Source organism: Alternaria infectoria (genome assembly GCF_024043175.1).
Source record: "Alternaria infectoria strain BMP 0036 chromosome Unknown scaffold_2, whole genome shotgun sequence".
NCBI lineage: Eukaryota > Fungi > Ascomycota > Dothideomycetes > Pleosporales > Pleosporaceae > Alternaria > Alternaria infectoria.
In genome coordinates, this window is record NW_026250691.1 from 2,558,558 (window position 1) to 2,578,865 (window position 20,308).

Below are 20,308 nucleotides of genomic sequence, written 5' to 3' on the forward strand. Positions count from 1 at the left end.
CCTGCTACTGGCAAGCCTCTCAGCTCTTCTCCGTGTCGCTCCTCCTCCACTACACCTCACAACGCGCCTTCATCACCCACCCCCGACCGCGCCCTCCATCGCAGCCCGTCGAGCAGCCCAGCGCCCTGTTGTTGTTGCCGCCCGCGCCCACCCTCGTGCAGAGGCCTGCGTTGTGCTCCTTCCGTCCCTTGCTCTGCAAGCCAGCATGAGGCAGGAACTCGAGTGTCCTGTCCCAGCGTAATGACCAGTAATGCCGATCCGGTCTTAAACGCACCCTCTGCCCCCAAGTCCTTCCACCACGACCGCCCGCACAGCCCGCCGTCGCCTCGCCCGGCACCCAAGACGGCCGCGTTTCCGTCCCAACATGCTCACGATGAAGACCAGGACGCTGAAGGCGAGTCCGAGGCCGAGACGGTCGTCCTGTCACGGGACGAACACCCCGAAGAAAACAAGATGATCAAGACCGAGCGCGTCGAAGACGACGACGACGACGATGCATCGCGGCTGCGCTCCATCAAGGAAGAGTCACGGGCGCATTCAGCCCAGCCCAACGGCCGCCGTCGGTCGAGCAACGGCAATCACGTCAAGGTCAATGGCGCCAAACACGCCTCGGAGCGCGATGCGAAGAGCCCCGTTCCTACTTCACCCAGCAGCCGCACGGCCTCGCGAAACACCAAGGACACCAGTCCAAACGACTCGGCCAAATCGCCCGTCCGATCCACCCTCTCTCCCACACAAGCTACTACTCGCGGCCGCAGCGCATCGACTGTCGAGAACCGCAAGCGCAAGCAGCGCGATCAATCCTTCCCCAAGACCTTCGAGCCACCGCGACAAAAAGCTAGGACCGAGGGCTTGAAGGACGCGCGCCCGCCCCATTCGCCTGGCACGCCAGGTTTTGGCCGCCCACACAAGCGTTCGCAGTCAACACAATCCGCCGTCACGGGTATAGCAGGCCGCAAGCGCCGCGAGGTAACCAATCTCGCTCTGTCGACAGAAGAGCATTGGTCAGGATCCAGTTCAGATCATTCAACATCACCGCAGCCCACGTCTGCGCCGCACCTCCAACACGCGCGGGTGAAGCGCTCCACCAACCGCGCGCTGACCTCGCCTGCACGTACCATGCCCCAGAGGAAAGTCGACAGATTTGGCGCTACGCGTCTAGCTCGAGAGAGCGAAAGAGGCGATCTGGATGCAGTCAAGGAAGCCTTCGAAGACGCGCCTGACGAACTGAATCAGCCCGACTACGCCGGTATTGCTCCGTTACAAAAAGCCTCGCTGCACGGTTGGGCGCCTGTTGTTCGATACCTGATCAGCAAAGGCTGCCGAACAGACTGTGAAAGCCACGATCGAGACACTCCTCTTATCGATGCGGTAGAGAACTCGCACTTGGATGTCGTCAAACTGCTGCTCAACGAGGGCAAGGTTAATCCACATCACTCCAACAAGAAGGGTCAGCGTGCGATTGATGTGCTGGACCCGGAAGATGACGACGCAGAGGAGATTGAGAAGGAGCTTAGAGAGGCAATGAGAAGACGGGCAGACACGTCCAACAACGACCCCGAACGCACTCAGAAGCAGGCCAAGACCGCATCGCGATTACTGTACAATGAGTTCAACGTGGAGACCCTGATCGAGAAGGCTGGCGATGGCGACATCCTCGCTGTAGGAGAGCTGATCAACAGTAACATCAAACCGAACATTACCTGCGGCGTTGCAGCAGCAAGAGGTGGACACTACGACATCCTCAGTATCCTCCTCGCGAGTGGCCTCAAGGCAGATCCCGACCCGTCCAAGCACCCAGAAACGCCCATGACAGTTGCCATCGGACGAGGATACCTCAAGATCATACAACTACTTCTCGAGCAAGACAACTTCAATCCCACTCGCCGAAACAAAGACAACAAGACATATTACGAGATTTCTGAGGAACGGCATGGTCCTAAGTGGGAAGAAGAGAGGGATATGCTGAAGCGCGCTTGTGAGGAATATCAAACGACACACCGGAGCCCGCGGAGAGTCAAGAAAGAAGCTCCAAACGCCCCGGCGAACCGCATGAAGAGGAAGACATCGCCGCGAAGAGAACGGTCGTCTTCTCCACGTCCTAACGCAAAACGCGCGCAGCTGGTAAAGTCGACGACAGAGCCTGCTGCACCACAAAAATCTCGACGACTCATGTCCGGAAAGGAAAAGGCGACCAGAGAAGACCAAAGAAGGAAGCGCGTTGTGGACGACGATTCATCAGAAGAGGAGAGCGAAGAAGACGTACGACCGCCTATCCGGAAGGTCAAGCAGCGTTCTTACAGCGAAGGCGAAGAAGCGAAGCCTGTCAAGAAGGTTGTGAAAGCGCGATCAGACGATAATGAATCCAAACGACCGGACCGAGCACACTCAGACGAGAGCGACGAGGACCATGGTACTAAGCAGCCAGTCAAGATTCGGACAAAACCAGGCAGACCACTCAGCGCCAAACCGACACCCGAGATCGACTCTCCAGATGAACGCAAGGTTGTCAAGAATAAGATCAAATACAAGACGGTTGAAGACAAGATCAGGAAGAGAAAGATGTCGGATGCATCAACAGACGATGTCAGCGTGAAGAGGACGCCCACAGCATCTGCCAAGTCTACGCCCGTACCGCCTGAAAGGATAGCAACTCCAGAAGTCGAGCGCGCACGTCGCCAAGAGGAACACAAACTACAGGCAGAAGCGAAACGCAAAGCCGCCGAAGTTGCAGCTGAGGCCGAGGCGAAGCAGAAGGAAGCAGAGGAGGCGGCTCGCAAAGCTGAAGAGATCGAGCAAGCGAAGAAGAAGGCCGAAGCGGAAGCAGAGACACAGCGCCAGGCAGCAGAAGCAGAAGCAGCGCGGATACGAGAAGAACAGGAAACCCAGCGCCGTGCAGATCAAGAAGCGCAACGTCAGAAGAATTTGCTCGAACGCCAGGACCGGATATCCAGGCTCCCACGAGCTTTGAGACGCGCCTGCGAATTAGGCACCAATCGACCGCTTCATTTCGCAGGGGAGCAACTTGGTGTATCTGCTATTTTCCTACCGTTGTTCTTGGCAAATGCTGAGGACCTCGGTGACTCGCAAGCCATCCCAAATCGGAAGTACATCTGTTCGTTCCAGGCTGTCGGCATACTTGGTCTTCCCGAGCTCGATCTAGCGCATCTCGACGCTCCTTACTCTGAATGGTCTCGCATTCCCGTGAGCCGCGCACAACGAGATGCCATACTTCGCCAATATGATATTGCGCTGTTAGCCCAGGACACCCGATTCCCAATGGAAGGCTCGCCAGAGTTTGACTACGCCAAGATCCAGGACAGCATCAAGGAAGCTAAGCATCAGTTCTCTGCTATGGAGGGCCTGTACTGGGTGGAAGAGTCGCTGCTTTACGCCGAAGTCGAGAAGATTGAAACCCTACGGCCGCTGCTCTGCCATATGCGCTCCGATTGCAAAAGAAGACGTATCCATCTAGTAGACAGCAGTGACGAGGAGCCAGAGAAGAAGCCGAAACCCAAGAAAAGCTTCATGGACATGGTGCGCGAGCACAACGGCATTAATGGCACAGCGCCTCGTGCAATCGTCAACGGCAATGGATGAAGTAGCTAGGATATCGGAGCCCTGTTTGTATACTTATTCGGATGAGAACCATGCCACATTGCCGCGCCGTGCCGTACTATGTTGTACGAAGAACAAGAGCGCCTGGGGAAAGCTACAGGAAACTACGCCCGTCAATATGTTATGTAATGTCCAGCTCCGCAGCGAGCAACTGGCCTGGGAGTATAGCGAGCTCAGCAACTCCATGAATGAGGACTGATGTGCACAATTACGAGATAAATCCAAACTATTGACGAAGGAACTGTACAATCTTATCCACTGCATCATGCTTTCGCTCTCGTATCGTGCCAGGTTAATCCTTGTTGCCTCAGGCTCCACCCCACTTCGGTGCATCTGGCCGTCCCAGTGGCCCCGCATCAGAGCTCCAAGCTCCGGAACACTTTCACGAATCCAAGTTCCTCGCGCGCATAACTTTACTATACTGCAAATATATCTCGAGGTGATAGGTCTGGAACTCCAGTCTACCAACTACCGATCCCAGCCTCCGATACCAACTAATTCTCGTCCCGATTGCGACCTCGCCAGCCGTAAGAGCCGCATCCGCGAAGCCTCGCACCGGATACACGCACACGTCTCCATCCTATACACTCCCACGGTAGGATGGCACCCAAAAACAAAGGCAAAGGCCAAGCCAAAGACGACAGCGGTAGCAAATCTGAAGGTGGCGGCGGAGGAGGAAAAGGCAAACTCAAGCCCGCAACCTCGATAAACGTGCGCCACATCCTCTGCGAAAAGCACTCGAAAAAAGAAGAAGCTCTCGAGAAGCTGCGCAACGGCGCGAAATTCGACGAGGTAGCCAGGGAAATGAGTGAGGATAAAGCGCGTCAAGGGGGCAGTCTGGGCTGGAAGGTTAGAGGGAGCCTCATGCAGGATTTTGAGAAGGTGGCGTATGAGTTGGAGCCGAGTACGACGGCGAGTCCGAAGATTGGGGAGGTCAAGACGAGTGAGGGGTATCATATTGTTATGGTTGAGGGGAGGAAGTGAGAGGGATGGGGTTGGAGTCAGGGTTGGTGTCGAGAGGTTATGGATATGCTGGACAGGCTTGTGGAGGCTGATATTTGATACCCCAGAAATGATAAACGATTCGATATTTCAAGGCCTATGGAACTCAATCCCAGGGTGAGCTCAGGAAAATACGAACGGCTTAGTTGATGCTCCGGCTTTGGTGCAAAATAAATGTACCCATTCGCTGGCACTCCTGAAAATTGCCTTCCGATCAGGGACGTTCTCATCTTTTATTCAACAACCGTCTGCATCCTACGAATATCTTCTTGGCTTACCATGCAATTGCCGAATGTAAGTGTTATCCCAGGCAATACTCGCTATGCAAACAACTGCACAAGCCAAGTTGTGTTGGTATTTTCGCCTCATTCCATAATCCTCGCAACGGCCATTCTTCGCCGCGTATTGGAGCGGCTGCACACAAAGAATAGTGGGAATGCGACATCGTCATATTTATACTTGAGGTACTTGCGGTGTAATCTTCCATCGCGAAACCGTCAAGTGAGGCGAGACAAGACACGTCGGTGGCTCTCGGCCACCGTCAAGCAGCTCGGGAGCGCTGCGCTAGCGCCCTCTTTATCGCAGTGAAACCGCTATCTCAGTGATCAGCTGGTGCACGGGAGCGCTCCAGTATCACGTGCGGCTGAACCATGGCGTCATCATCTCGAGCAACAGCCTCTTTGGAGGCAGTCATTGAGTGGGTAAAGGCAATAGTAATCGGGCGAATTCTTGCGGCTCCTCACGGCTGACGACGTGTCTGGAAGCCTTGTGTGGTAGCGAACCACTCGGCCACTCGAAGTACAAGAATCAGCCGATCCGGAGCTCAAACACGAGGAAAAGCATCAAGAAGTGCCTTGACACATAATTGAGTTGGCCGTCGGACCATCAGTTCATAAGAAAAGTGATCCCAGGCGCCAATATCAGCCTTTCGCCCTCTGCGACGCGAGCACTGGCAATCCGGTGTACCTGCGATAGAGTTGGCGCGCCCCCGGCGTCCACTAACGCTGCACTGACCCCACTCACTAGGCAGCTACTACCTACACCTCCAGCTCCGCCGCCGTCTCACCTGCTCCACCTCCGCCTTCAACTCTCCATCAACCACCTCGACAGCGACAACTCTCTAGTTGCTGCACCTCTTTGTCTCAATACAGCGGCGGCCAGCTAGCTGCAGTCGCTCTGACTATTACTCCTCCCCCATCGCCAGCCTCACTCGCCCATCATGGCGGCGACTAACAACGTCCCCGTGACTCTGGACACGCCCATCGTCGTCAAGGTCCTGTTCCGCGGCCAGACGAAGAAGTTCAAGCTGCCGTTGAAGGATCTCGGAGCTCACGTGCTGCCCGACAAGGTTCGTGACTTTCTATAACCCGAGGTTGTCACTTCTAGGCGATCGGATCGGTCGTTCGGACGTACGATCAAACACGCTCGGGAATCTCGATGCTGACTTGATTTGTGATGTTTAGCTCCGCAGTGTTCTTCAGCTTGAAGCCGGCGAGCAGGTCGTCTTCGAGCGCTATTCCGACTCTGCCGCCTCGTATGTCACCCTTGACGCGGACAAGCCCCAGGTCTACAAGACGCTCTTCCGCGCCGCAAAGGCGAAGCTCAAGTTGCGTCTGAGGGCCACCGTACCCGGCGAAGAGCCCGTGGCTGCGCCCGCACCTACACCCGCGCCAAACCATGTGGTCCGACACTACCAGCCCACTGCCCACCCCGTCAGCACCGAGACTCTCACTCCACTGGGCGGCGCTCCCGTCTCTCCCGTCATTGCCCGCTCCCCAGAAATCAAGCCCACCGAGAGCACCAGCCCTGTATCGCCACCAACGACGGTAGATGCTGACGGCGAGGCTCCCGTACCGCAGGCCTTCACCGCTCGTCAGAGTAAGCAGCAATTCCACATATCCATGTCGCACGATCTTCGGCTAATGCAGTGTACAGGCTTCTTTAACAACCTCGCAACTGCGAACTACAACTCCGGTCTCGCATTCCGCCCTAAGCCGAGCAACGCCTGCACTTCGTGGGTCGTATACTGCAACAACTGCAACGAGCCCATGGAGGACGAGCACTTCCACTGCAGTGTATGCGACGGTGGCGATTACGATCTCTGCCCGGCCTGCGTAGACAACGGCATCCACTGCCCCGGAAGCGGCCACTGGATGGTCAAGCGTTTCGTCAAGAACGGCAGCGTCGTCAACAGCACCACCCAGCGCATCGCACCCAAGGTCAAGGCCGAGACCGAGGAGCCCCAACAACAGGAGATCCCAGGCGCCTTTACCGATGAGAAGCAGTCCGTCACATATGAGGAGGAGCCAACCCGCACCTGCAACTGCTGCGTCAAGGTCCTCCCCGAGAAGGAATTCGTTACCTGCGTTCCTTGCGAAGACTACGACCTCTGCCTCACTTGCCATGTTAGCAACAAGCACGGTCACCACCCTGGTCACACCTTCAAGCCCGCCACGTCCGAGACTGTCCTGCCTACCCTGGCCGATTTCTTGTGCAATTCTGGCAGGAACGTCCGTCACAACGCCGTCTGCGATGGCTGCGACAAGTTCATCTATGGTGTCCGCCACAAGTGCTTGAACTGCCCAGACTGGGACTATTGCTCTGACTGCCTCAAGAACGCCAAGTTCATCCACCCCCGTCATCGCTTTGTTCCCATCTACGAGCCTTTGGCAGAGCCTCTGAACAGCGCAAACCGCCACTACGGTATCTACTGTGACGGTCCCCTCTGCAAGGACAAGGAGAACCTGTCATACATTGACGGCGTCCGCTACAAGTGTGCTGTTTGCCACGACACCGACTTCTGCCAGAACTGCGAGGCCCATCCCAGCAACAAACACAACCACACCCACCCGCTGATCAAGTTCCAGACGCCTGTACGCAGCGTTAGCGTTACTACACTCAACGACGACAAGCAGCGTAAGTCTATGGCTAGACTCGGCGACCGCATGTGCGATAGGCGATCTACCTCAACCGAGACTGCCCCAGTCGCCCCTTCCACCAATGCTGCGACCCAAGTCCAGACCATTGTCGACGTGAAGCCATCCGCGGAGCCTCAGGTTAAGAAGGAGAAGATCGCTATTCGCGACCTTCTCGTCGACTCCGTTGAGCCGGTGCAAGAGAAGCCTGCCGTACCTGCTCAGGTCAAGGCGCCAGTCAAGACCGAGGCTATTCCCATTCCTAGGTCAGAGACTGCTACCGAGGGCCTCGACGCGCACTTCATCCTGGACACCATCATTGATGGTTCCAAGATCTGTGCAGGCCACCAGTTCGTTCAGGTCTGGACTCTTCGCAACCCTGGCCCCAACGCTTGGCCACGAGGCTGCAGCGTCCGACACGTTGGTGGTGACAACATGCTCAACATCGACAACACCCGTCCTTTGAGCCACGTTGAGCTTGCTGAAGCTAGCGAGAGCAACGTTCTTGGCCACACTGTCGAGGCTGGCGAGGAAGCCCAGTTCCGTGTGCTCATGAAGGCACCCCAGCGCGAGGGCACTGCCATCTCCTACTGGCGCCTGAAGACCCCCGAGGGTATGCCCTTCGGCCATCGCCTCTGGTGTGACATTGCAGTCGTTGCCGTGCCCTCGCCTGTCGTCGCTCAGCCAGCTATCCCCATGCCAGTCCAGGTTCCTACTCCCGCATCCGGCTCAGCCACCACGTTCGAGGTGGCTCCTAGGTCGAACCCTCTGTACGACCGCCTCCTACAGGCCAGGGCTGAGCGCATGAAGCAAATGCAACACACTCAGCAACAACAACTGCAGAAGATGAAGGATGCACACCACTCTCTGCAGCAACAGCTGGATCAGCAGAAGATGGAGCGTGTCCAGCGTGTACGCAAGGCTGCCATGGAGCGTCTCATGGAGGGCCGCCGCAAGGTGCACGAGGAGGCCAACCGTCGTAAGGAACACGAGGCTGCCCTTGCCACTATCAAGCAGGAGCCGGTTGCTTCTCCCAAGGAGGAAGTCAAGGTTGAAGAGCCAGTTGCCGAACTCCCAGTCGAAGAAAAGCAGTCTGCATCTGAGCCCATCGCTTCCGGCATGATCTTCCCTCAGCTTGACAAGGAGTCGCCCGAATCCAGCACTTACGAGTCTTCTACCACTGCTCAACCCGCCTCTCCATCCGAGAAGAGCACCGTTGCACGTACTGTCACCGTTGCCTCAGATGACGAGTTCTTTGAGGATGCTGAGAGTGTCGCCCTGATGTCCGACGATGGCTTCATGACCGATGAGGAGTACGACATCCTCGATGCCAGCGACGAAGAGATGCAGTAGGTGGTGTCATAGGCGTCAGCGAAAGCTGCCATATTTCGTGAGCACAAAGGTAGGCAAAGTGTTCCTGGTTGGTGTTTAAAGCGTTCGAATTTCTGGGTACTGGGGGCGTCAAAAGGAATGGCCTGCGAGATATCGCAATCACACAACATTCCCTACACAGAGAAGGCGCTGGAGCGCGCTTCGATACACCTCGACGGGACATGTGAGTAGGGTGCTTCATTGCCTCTGGCTCGGTTACGGCTCTCCTACTTGGCTCAATTTGATCTTTCCTTTCATGTCTTCTATATGTGTAGTAAATCAATGGTAGTTTTCTTGAATACGCTTCTTGTAACAATGTGACGAATGCAAAGTCCGATTGACAAGCAACACATACGCTATATCTTGATCGTTTGCGGGCGGAGCATGACTAAGCCAGGGTCTTCTAGCGCGGCCATGCTAGCGAAAAGTGCCCCAGAAAAAAGTTCGAGCCGCAAAGTATCGATACGCAACACCACCCACGCTACAATGTCGTCAGATACAGAGATGTCCTCGGCGGAAGAGATTGCTATTGTCTCCAAGAAGGAGCGTCGCGACAAGAAGGAGAAAAAGGACAAAAAGGAAAAGAAAGAAAAGAAGCGCGCGAGGGCCGAGTCGAAGGCTGAAGCTGCAGAGTCCGACAGCGAGGACGCAGCAGAGACACCCGCAAAGAAGCGCAAGCGCGAAGCATTGCCCGAAGAACTCGAGATCGATGTCAACCTCCCCGAACCCGCCTCCAAGAAAGCCGCTCGTAAAGCGAAGAAAGCCAAGCTGAACCCTACACCCGCCGCCGACACAGACGGAGAAGCATCGGTCGCGAAGACGGATGCGAAGACGGACGCAAAGTCAGCTGAAGACAGGGAGAATGCTGCGAAGCGCTCGGAATACGGTGTATGGATCGGCAACTTGCCATGGTCTGCCACGAAGGAGTCGCTACGAAAGTTCTTGACCGACAATACCGAAATCCCCGATGACCAAATCACACGCATTCACATGCCCCCTCCCACGAGGCCGCCGCCCCCGAGTTGGACTACAAAGCCAATGAACAAGGGTTTCGCATACGTCGACTTCTCTACTGAGCTGTCAATGTACTCGGCGATTGCCTTGACGGAGATGAAGATGGATAACCGCGCGCTGCTGATCAAGAATGCAAAGAGCTTCGATGGGCGGCCAGACAAGCCCAAAACTGAAGAAACTCAGGATAATGGACGTGGCGCCAAGGATGCGAAACCGAAGAACCCTCCCAATAAGCGCGTGTTCGTCGGCAACCTCTCCTTCGACGTTACCCAGGAGGATCTCAAGAACCACTACGCACCATGCGGAAGAATCGACAACATACACATGGCAACGTTTGAAGATTCTGGCAAATGCAAGGGATTCGCTTGGGTCACCTTCAGGGACGTGGAAGCTGCGACAGCAGCGGTCAAGGGCTTTGTCTTCAAAGACCCGTCTGCGTTCAAGAACAAGAAGGATAGGGACGAGAGCGATTCCGAAGTCGACACCAGCAAACCCGTAAAGCAAAGGAAATGGCTAGTCAACAAGCTTATGGGCAGAGAATTGCGTCGTGAGTTCGCCGAAGACAACCATACGAGATACCACAAGCGATTTGGCCATGAGAAGGAGGGTGCGGATGGAGAGAATGCAGGTCGCGAGAGGGGCTTTGGCAGGGGAGGAGGAGGCGAAAGAGGAGGCAGGCAAGACTTTGGAGACAGCAATGGCGGACGGGGTGGCAAGCGGAAGGTCGACCCGAGGAATATCAAGAGTGGTGCTGCTCACATGAGTACTCAACGGGCGAGTCAAGCGATTGTTGAGTCGCAGGGCAAGAAGACTACATTTGATTAAGCATAGACGTTGTGGTTGGGAAGGAATACATAGGATGGGTTGTGAGCAAGAGCTGGTCGTGGTTCACCGTACGTACTTGCTGCGCATTGTGGGACCGGCAGGTGGTGGGCGCATGGCTACAGCTATCATCATCCACTCCTCCATCCGCTCCTCGTTCCTCAAAACATCCCTAATACTATTGCTACGCCCTGAAAGCGACTCATCTTGACCAACCTATATACCACCTTCTTACCATATATCTCTCTTTCCTCACCACAATCCAAAACCCCCAACCTTCCGACCACCCACCTCCACCTCCAAGAATGTCAAACCTAAAACGCATCTCCATCCTCCCCAATCCCACCTGCGAGCGCGCAGGCCTAAAATCCTACGCCTCCCTCCTCCGCAAATACGACTTCGCGCCCACCACCGAAGGGCCCTTCCAAGTCCTCGACGTCGCCACCAAATCCGTAAAGAACCTGTTCAAACCCGCGGCTAAAAAAGAAACCAAACCTGTTCTGAGGAAAATTGAAGAGGAGGGTAAGCCGGGGGAAGTTAAAGCGGAAGATCAGCAGAATGATGCGTTGTATATTTGTCCGGTGGAGATTGGGACGCCGCCGCAGGTGATGAATTTGCATTTTGATACTGGGAGCAGTGATCTTTGGGTTTAGTCTACGCTTTTGGATCCTGCGACGAAGAAGGCGGCGGTGAATGGAAAGACGAAACATAACGTCTTTGATGCAAAGGCAAGTGAGACGTTCAAGAAGGTTGAGGGTGCGAGTTGGAGGATTAGGTATGGGGATGGTGAGTCCCTTCTTCTCCTCCCTCGCCATCCACCTAACCTCACAGCCATGACTGGCAGACATTGGAGACCTCTTGTCTGACAATGATGTACAGGCTCCACGGCCTCCGGTATCGTCGGCACAGACAACGTGACCCTCGGCGGCCTATGCATCGAGAACCAAGCCATTGAACTCGCCAACAAACTCAGTCCGCAGTTTACTTCGGGCGCAGGAGACGGGTTGTTAGGTCTGGGATTCGGACATATCAATACTGTCAAGCCGAAGAAAGTGGCTACGCCTGTTGAATCGGTCAGTTCTCTCCCCTTCTCTCCATTCTCGTTCTTCAATCATTCCACCTTCCTGTCGTGTCTGCACCAACTTTTGAACACACTGCTAATCCAACGCCTTTCCTCTAGATGATATCCCAATCCGACATCCCCTCCTCCAGCGAACTCTTCACCTGCTACCTCGGCTCCTGGCGCGACACCACCGACGCCGATCACGGAGAATCCTTCTACACATTCGGCTACATCGACGAGACCGTCCTCCGCCGCTGCGGCGTCTCAGAACCCCACTACGTCCCCATCGACCCTTCACGCGGGTTCTAGCAGTTCCCCTCGCCCACCGCCATGCTAAACGGCGAGACGATCCAACGACCACCTGGAAACACGGCGATTGCAGACACAGGAACTACACTGGCATTGCTGGATGACGCGCTCTGCGAGAAGATATACAGTACGATTCCTGGTGCGGTGTTCGATAAAGCGCACCAGGGGTGGGTTTTCCCCTTGGGGACTAAAGTCACGGATTTACCTACCCTAGCGCTGGCGGTCGGTGACAAGGTATTTGAAGTCCAAAAGGAAGATTTTGGGTTCGCGAAGTGTGGGGGTGGGATGCAGTATGGTGGGATTCAGTCGAGGGGGAAAAGCGAGTTTGATATTCTGGGCGATACGTGGTTGAAGGGGGTTTATGTGGTGTTTGATCAGGGGAGGAAGAGGTTTGGGGTTGTGCAGAGGGTGGAGGGGGTGCAGAATTTGGAGGCGCCGAAGTAAAGGGGTGGGTTGGGGGGTGTTGTTTAGTCCTGTGGCTTTTAGATTGTAGGAGATGGTAGGTAGGTGGTATCAATTCTTCTGATTCATGATTGAACTCAACTATCCCACATCATCATACATCGTGTTTGACATGCGTCCTACGGCGCAGCAGCATTCGCGGCCAACCACTGCCCAAACGCCGCCGCATTCCTCGTCTGCATGAAAACAGTGCCCGGTCCCGTGAATTTGCATACAAGGCCCTCACCCGCCGTCATGTTACTGATGATACCACCACTAGCAACACGCTCGAGGACGTATTTGCAGTTCCATGCAACGAGGTGACCGTTGTCGATGATGTATTTCTCGTTGGCAGCGAGCTAGAAAAGTCGGTCGCGTCAGCACTCCGTCAATCTGGCATGGAGATGGATGATTGGAAACTTACATCCTTCCTGATAATCGCGCCAAAACTCGTCACCCAAAGCACACCCGTCCCACTAATCTTGTACACGAACAGTCCCTCACCACTGAACATGGCTTTGCCAATCCCTTGACTCTTGTACTCCGTTACAATGCCCTGTGTGCAAGCCAGGAACGCGTCGCGGCCCACCGACCATGTCTCCTTTCCACCGAGCTTGATGATTGTGATGTCGCCGATGGAAGGAGGGGCGAGCAGAAGTTCACCGGGACCCGTGTATGTGGATTTAGACATGTCGCCGCCCATGAGCGCTTTCTTCAGGGAGAACTTCAGGTTGCCTTTTAGCGTCATGGTGTGGGACATTGCTATCATCGCGCCTGGGGTTGTGTTATTCATTCGTTCTTTGCATCTTTTACTCCCTATAGTAGCGGAGTACGGGTCTTGTATTGGAGAACCCACCAGGTTTAGCAGTAAAAGGACATCCAATGGCTAGCTGCACGGTGAGAATGGAATTGGTGTCCCTGTGGCTAACGCGGTAACTTCCTCCATTGAAAGTTCCCACGTCGTCTGCTGAGGCACTTGCGGGCGCTGTGTGTGCTCCCGCGCCTACGTATTGCGGTTGCTGGGGTATGCTCTGCTGGCTCATCTGCGACTGATGGCCCATGCCTGGGTGACCCGTCTTCTCGGCGGGATATCCCGAGGGAGTCGCACTTGGGCTTCCACCCGGAAATCCACCAAAGCCGGGGCTCATCGGTTGCTGTTGCTGTGGCGGCTGTTGCTGCTGCTGCTGCTGCTGCTGCTGGAAGGGTGGGGGCGGCGATTGCGCTTGGCCTGGGGGCGGGAAGTGCTGTTGTTCGGGTGGCGGCGCATATTGCTGTTGCTCAGGCGGGGGCGCATAGTGTTGTTGTGGAGCGGCATTTCCACCTGGCGGAGGTGGGTAGTGTTGTTGCTGCTGTTGGTGTGCGGGAGGGGATGTGGGTGGTGGAGGGTAGGACTGGCTGCCTGGCGGAGGCGCATAGTACTGCTGCTGGCCCTGTTGGTCTGGTATAGGTTAGAAGGCTGCTCAGGAGGAGCGGTGTTGTAGTGTTGCAAGGCTGGAGAAGGAGCGTTCGGTATATAACAAGAGGAATGCAGATGGTGTAGATGTACCTGGCGGTGCTACTTCTCGTCAGTTTGCTTTCACATACTTTGCGACACGCGACTCACGAGGGTAGTAGTTCCCGCCCGGTGGTGGAGTTCCTTGATATCCCGACATATTCAAGCTTGCGATCCTAAGGCGACGAGTTGACGCGACTGCAGTTGGGTCTCAGAGAACAAGGTAAGGGGATGTTAGCAGCAACCACGCGCAATGTAGGAGAGAGGAGAGGAGCGGAGAAGGGATTAGATTAGTCTACGGAAGCATCAGCACCATAAGCAGTATAGACGTTTTAACCGCGCGCCCCGTTGGTGTCTCCTTGGTCAAGCTGCTCAGCCTCCAGCGCGCAGCTGCTGGCTAGCGGGGTCTCTCGAGCCGCCGAATCAGCGCCCCGCTTCCTCGCCCTGGACTACGCGCCAAGCCTGTGCCACGGGTGAGTAAGAGAATAGCATAAAGTCGTTCATGCGTGAGCAGCTATTTTGGATCAAGAGACTCGAGTTGGGCAGAAACAAACATGTTCGCATGTCCTCATGATGCAGGGGAGCTCCGGGAGGCACCGTAGCTATCAGGGTCCACTTGCGACCGACTTAAGCGCCCACCATATCTCACATGCTACCTAGGTAGTCTGCATCTTATTTGCCAGCGCGTATATTAGCCATCACATATTACGCATGTACTGAGCAACTTCTCTTCTACGTCTATTAGACTGTATCTTTTGACTCATCTCAATGTACATGAACCTTCCACAGACATTGCTTTGAATCATCATGACCGTTCGTACCGCCGAAAAGCGTCATAACAGCAACAGCCGTAGCGCCCGCTGATCGAGAATCCCCAGCCCAAGCCATGCATAACATTGAACATCGTAAAGCGCATAACATCAATTCCCCTAACCCACCATTCTCCGCCTCTTTCCGATCTGGGCCGAGAAACCAGTCTTGATGGCTTGTACAGAACGTCTCGATCCGCAGCTGTTGCAGGTGACGAAGTTGAGACGGTTCTCACCCTTGGAGAGGTCGGTATCGGGCGAGCGGCAGGTCTTGCAGGTGACGTATTCGACAATGTATCGTCGGAGGACGTTCTCGAGTTGCTTCTGCTGGAAACGACCCTTGATGACCAAGCGCTTCTGGTCGGCGAACGAACCGCTCGTACCCAATTCAGCGAACAAGAACTGAGCAACATGCTCGTCGGAACGCTTCATACGCTTGCAAATCTCGGCAAGGTTGGCAAAGACGGTCTTCTTGTTTCCTTCGCGCATGCACTGTGGGGGCGGGATCTTGTAGCTCTTTGTGCCCGAGCTGGCGAGGTCGGGATGTTGTGCGTGGAGGAGCGTGAAGAAGCGGTTCAGGAGGAGGTTGTACGAGATGGGGGTCGTCGAGTTGTGTTCCCAGATGCCGGTGCCCTTCATCATGTCGCCTTCTTGTACTTCGGGTTCGGGAGCAGCGACCTCCTCCTCGCCTTCGGGCTTGTCGCCGCCGGCGGCAGCGAGCTTGGCCTCGAAGTCGTCCTCGACCTTCTTCTTGCTGGACTTCTTCTTCTTCTTCAGCGCGGCGAAGTCGCCCTCTGCACCGTCCTCTTCCTCGCCTTCCTTCTTCTTGGAGGACTTCTTCTTCTTCTGTATCTTGTCAGCAAGATGTTAATATTCGCGCATGTTTTTTGCGCCTCACCTTCTTTGCGAGATCAGCGAACATGTCGGTGACCTCCTCGACCTCTTTGTCGTCGCCTATAGCCCCACTTGTCAGCGACTGATGTATTTCCAGTGTGTGGTCCATCTTACCAGCACTCGCGGCGTGGCCCTCAGCGGAGTCCTTGTCGCCGTTCATCTCTAGTGATTCGGTAACGTCGCCGTTGCTGTCGACAATCGTAGCACCTTCGGAAAATTGGACCGACTTGCGGGGTTTGCGGTCAGGGAGATCGGCCTGTGTAGATGTCCGTTAGTATGTCGCTCTTTGTAGGGAAGTAGAAATAAGTCCCAGCTAGGAAGCTGGCATGCAGCAAGCCCACTTTCAAGGCACAGGATATTTCGAAAGCGAACGTGGGGCTGTGACGTACAGAATCAGCCATGATTGCGGTTGCACTCGTGTTTTCGATCTTCAGTGAGTTCTGGGGATGTTCTGGTATCGATTCGGAGTGCGTAGTGATGTGTAGGCGTGGTGAGTCGAAGAGTTAGACAGGCGGTCACCCTAAAGTTCGCCGCAACACATGTGTGAGTCGAACGCTGAGTGCCAAGATTTGCGTCACGTGCCGAGTGCCGCTAAGCCCCACCTCCGCTCATTGGCTGGAGCGCTCCGACACCATTCACCGAACGCGCCTCTACCACAACCGTCGCGATCCCGTCACTATCGCCAATGCTGCTACGGTAGTCCGCCGATCCAGTCATACATCCATCACCCTCTCCTGTCAACGATCCAATACCACCACCGCCATGTCCCTGAGCAATAGCGAGAGCTTCATCGAGCCATCCTCCAACGACGAGATCGATTCGTTACCATCCTCGGCAACGAGCTCCTCAGCCGATGAGGAAGAATATATGTCGGATGCGGACCGGGAGTGGAAAGAGTCGCTGCAACAATTGGAGCTGCTGTTGACAATGGTCATGGTGCCATATCTGGGGAAATACTTTGGCAGGAAGGCCGCATACTGGGGTACGTCATCTTCAAGGTTAGATGACCGGATATATGGCAGGTAGCTAACATCTTTGCAGGATGGGCCAAGTTCATGGAGTGGAAATACCCCGTCGAGATCGTTTTCTCGAGTCCGAAGACGTTCAAGCTGGCTGGAGCTGTTGAGGCAGCAGCCACACTATGAGCGCTTTGCATTACTTCGGCGGCTTCACACAATCGAGCATCGGCGTTTATGGCGTTGGGTCCATCAGATATCCACACACATTGGACGTCACTTGTACATACCACTCTATTACCACGACATATCGAACACATATATTACAAGGCAAAGGGCACTCGCCCAAACGCTACTCAAGAATCTCCCCATTGAGAATCGTCCTCCCATAAGCATCATGGTGCCAATGGTCACCCTCCCGGGTAGTAAGTCGGTCCTGCATATGTTTTGTATCGATTCCGCCATCCTTGGCATGTATCTCCTCCATCTCCTGCCTCTTCTTGCTCTTGGGTTTTCCTTCTTTGATGCGTAGCTTCTCAAAGTAGACGTACGAACCATAATAGATGCCGGATGTGTTGCCGTTCAACGCCCCTTTCTTGCTGCGAAATGCAGAGAGTTGGCGCGCGTTGAGGGTCTTGGATGGGTTGTGGAAGGACGCTGAGGCTGCGCGAAGGAATGCAGCCTGGGTTACGCCGGGTTTCTTGAGGTGTGCGTTGATCTTATGGCGGACGTCGTCGCATGTATCTATCAGCGTGTCAGTCCTCAAATCTCTTCCGTCATGGTGGTGCGAAAGCTTACCGTATACTGGTACTTTATCTTCTTTCTCGAAATCCAGCTCAACATCATCGACACTAGGCACACTATCCTTCGCCGCGTCTCCTTCATTCTTCTTCGCCTTCTTATTCGCGGTCGTCTTGATGCCTGCCATCTCGTGCTGCTGGAAGAATGCGTACGCTGCCAGATATACAGAAGACTCAACTCCCTTGTCCTTCCCATGCTGGCTCATGAATCGCGAGTACGCATTGGGCGTGATGCCAACTGCCTTTTGGAAACTCGCCCACTTTCATTTCGCCATTGTCGATCAAGGTGCGTATCTTACGCCTGCATACAATCAGATACTATACGCAGATCATGGAGAATTGGGAGATGTTCATGGCGGCGTCGAGACACGCAACGCGCACGTTCTTACAAAGAGAAAAATCGCATACCGTAAGACATCGCAGCTCTCCGTCACAGGCCTGTTCTCAAGCTCGAGATCTGATTCGTCATCGAAGATTTGCGTGCTCGGGTTAAACAGAGTTGGGTTCGAGGTAGTCGGGTTTAACACAGCCGGGTTTGGCATAGGCGCATTCGAGATAACCGTGTGCGGCATAGGAGGCGGGTAAGACATAGGTTGGTTCGACATAGGCTGATTTGGCATAGGCTGATTCGACATCGGCGGGTACGGCATAGGCGGATAGGACGGAGTTGGGTTCTCCAAAGTCGGCATCGGATATGGGTTCGTGTACGCCATATTGAAACTGCGCAGACCTGATACGTTAAACTTAGAAAAAAGTAAACACTTTAGGGTCTACATCGATGTTAACACACCTACTTTGCATGTACTGATCTTGATGTAGTCTGCAGACCTTTTTAGGTTTTTCCGGATGAGGTGCTGATGTGATTGTGTTCCAACAACAATATACAACGACAGTCGTCGGAACGCAGTGAATTAAAAAGAAAAAAACGCAGTTCAAGAGGGATATCGTAGAGATGAATGAGAAAGGGCGGCATTGCGATCATCCCATCCTTATGACGTCTTGTTGCGACGCGTCTGTGTTTTGCGCTACTGGGCGGGGAAAGCACGAACGCGTTCTCAGGGGGGCGAGTATCAACATCGTGATCGGACCTGCAAGATGCTGTCCAAGTCGACGACTCGCTCACTTCTTTGAAAGCGCAGCATGATGTTAATCAAGTGTTTTCACTATTGCGACTTGACGGCGTGGAACACAGAGAACGTCTTTCACAACGGCTGAGCATCTGCCATCAAGACAGACCACCACGAGTAAATCGGTCGTGACTCGTTGGAACGTAAGCACAACCCCAAAAGAAAGCAGCGCATTTCGACAACGGCGCACGATGACTCCAGAATCTTCGCTGGCCATTGCTTTTCAATAAGTTTTTCACTCTCCAGGGCTGCTCATTCGCTGACTGAAACGGACGCTAGGCACTTGAACCGGGGGGTGTATGTGTATACAACATGAAAGCGCAGCACTATCCATAATCACGCCGAGACACGACAAGCCGCGAGATTAGACACGGCATAATCGTCCGTTCTGAGTTTGAGTCCCCTGCTCGCCATCCCTGATTTCCCAATCCTCGCTGCCGACAGCTGTCGTCGCGTAGAAGACGCTCTTTGGGTCCCACTTCTTCTTGATCGCGAGAAGCTTGAGGTAGTTCTTCGCGCCGTAGAAGTCGGTTTGCCAGTTTGGCTCTTGGATATCAGCCTCGTTGAGATAGACACCGCCACCCTCAGACGCCGGAGCGACTGCACGCCACGAGTCCATGATGTCGTACGTAAGGTAGTCGGATGCTTCCTTCAATTGAGCCGGCGTCGCGTTCTCTGGAACCATATTCGCGGTGATCAAGAAAGACTGGGTGTTACGCCATGCCTCATTGACCGCATTATCAACCTTGAAAGGATTACCCGGAGCCATGTGGTAACCACCGACCGTGTGGCCGTTCATCACCGTGTCCTTGATAGTGGTGTAGAAAGAGTTGAACTTCTCTTCGGTTGCCCAAAGGCTCTTGGGGAAGAGACGGGTAGCTTGACGAATGGTGGTCACACCGAGCGTATCCGCGCCCCATGAGCCTTTGTTGGCAGAGTAAAAGTCGTCGTGGTAGGTCGTGTTGGGAGTTACTGAGATGTTGAAAGACTTGAGGTCGGCGAAGAAGTCCTTCGTAAGCGCGTTAAAGGACGCAATGGTGTGGTTCGGCGCAAAGAAGGGAGTCATCTGGAAGTCGAGCGTCGTACCGTAGTTCCAGATCCAGAAGTACGAATAGGTGCCAGCGTTGGTGAACTCAGGGAACCGCTTCATGTAAGCGTTGATGCCCTTCCAGAAGTTGGCAGAGTCGTTGACTGGGGCCTGGAAGGAGAAGACAGACTTGGTAACGTATATTCTCGGATGGGCTTTGGCGATAACTGAAGTCACAACACCGAAAGTTCCACCGCCTCCTCCGCGAAGGGCCCAGAAGAGATCGGAGTTCTTCGAGTCAGAGGCAGTGACGAAACGCCCATCGGCGGTGACGACCTCAAAGGCGAGAACTTGGTCAGCGGCCATGCCGTAGATGGATGCGAGAGGTGAGTGGCCACCTCCGGTGATATAGCCACCACTCCATCCAACAGTCTACGTTCAAGGTCAGTGGCTGCGACTGCAAAACGTTGCATACCATGGCGACTTACTTCACAGATCCCGGTCATGACGGTCACATCGTGTTCGCGAGCAGCTTCCAGAATCTCAAATCCTTGAACACCAGCACCAGCCTTGAACGCCGGGCCGCTGTACTCGGTCGAATTGTACTGCTCAATGAACTGAATATCTCTGAGATTGTGTGTCCAAAGA

General features: G+C 54.6%; 8 protein-coding genes across 8 annotated transcripts; 4 read left to right on the forward strand and 4 right to left on the reverse strand.

The window, feature by feature from the left end:
• Positions 1–240: 240 nt before the first annotated feature.
• Positions 241–3,600, forward strand: J4E92_002248 (uncharacterized protein; the record flags this gene model as incomplete). Its single annotated transcript, XM_051493653.1, has 1 exon — positions 241–3,600. One exon carries the CDS (start codon positions 241–243, stop codon positions 3,598–3,600), a length of 3,360 nt encoding a protein of 1,119 aa, XP_051356884.1.
• A 2,239-nt stretch (positions 3,601–5,839) lies between these two features.
• On the forward strand, positions 5,840–8,888 carry J4E92_002249 (uncharacterized protein; the record flags this gene model as incomplete). The annotated part of the gene is made up of 2 exons (XM_051493654.1): positions 5,840–5,968; positions 6,084–8,888. 2 exons carry the CDS (start codon positions 5,840–5,842, stop codon positions 8,886–8,888), a joined length of 2,934 nt encoding a protein of 977 aa, XP_051356885.1.
• A 504-nt stretch (positions 8,889–9,392) lies between these two features.
• On the forward strand, positions 9,393–10,745 carry J4E92_002250 (uncharacterized protein; the record flags this gene model as incomplete). The annotated part of the gene is made up of 1 exon (XM_051493655.1): positions 9,393–10,745. The coding sequence occupies one exon, from the start codon at positions 9,393–9,395 to the stop codon at positions 10,743–10,745; it is 1,353 nt and encodes a 450-aa protein (XP_051356886.1).
• A 1,950-nt stretch (positions 10,746–12,695) lies between these two features.
• Positions 12,696–13,303, reverse strand: J4E92_002251 (uncharacterized protein; the record flags this gene model as incomplete). Its single annotated transcript, XM_051493656.1, has 2 exons — positions 12,696–12,914; positions 12,980–13,303. 2 exons carry the CDS (start codon positions 13,301–13,303, stop codon positions 12,696–12,698), a joined length of 543 nt encoding a protein of 180 aa, XP_051356887.1.
• A 1,673-nt stretch (positions 13,304–14,976) lies between these two features.
• J4E92_002252 (uncharacterized protein) lies at positions 14,977–16,151 on the reverse strand (the record flags this gene model as incomplete). Its single annotated transcript, XM_051493657.1, has 3 exons — positions 14,977–15,702; positions 15,755–16,006; positions 16,140–16,151. The coding sequence occupies 3 exons, from the start codon at positions 16,149–16,151 to the stop codon at positions 14,977–14,979; spliced, it is 990 nt and encodes a 329-aa protein (XP_051356888.1).
• Positions 16,152–16,512: 361 nt separating this feature from the next.
• Positions 16,513–16,895, forward strand: J4E92_002253 (uncharacterized protein; the record flags this gene model as incomplete). Its single annotated transcript, XM_051493658.1, has 2 exons — positions 16,513–16,732; positions 16,792–16,895. The coding sequence occupies 2 exons, from the start codon at positions 16,513–16,515 to the stop codon at positions 16,893–16,895; spliced, it is 324 nt and encodes a 107-aa protein (XP_051356889.1).
• A 163-nt stretch (positions 16,896–17,058) lies between these two features.
• Positions 17,059–17,839, reverse strand: J4E92_002254 (uncharacterized protein; the record flags this gene model as incomplete). Its single annotated transcript, XM_051493659.1, has 2 exons — positions 17,059–17,766; positions 17,831–17,839. 2 exons carry the CDS (start codon positions 17,837–17,839, stop codon positions 17,059–17,061), a joined length of 717 nt encoding a protein of 238 aa, XP_051356890.1.
• Positions 17,840–18,997: 1,158 nt separating this feature from the next.
• On the reverse strand, positions 18,998–20,133 carry J4E92_002255 (uncharacterized protein; the record flags this gene model as incomplete). The annotated part of the gene is made up of 2 exons (XM_051493660.1): positions 18,998–20,058; positions 20,127–20,133. 2 exons carry the CDS (start codon positions 20,131–20,133, stop codon positions 18,998–19,000), a joined length of 1,068 nt encoding a protein of 355 aa, XP_051356891.1.
• Positions 20,134–20,308: the final 175 nt, after the last annotated feature.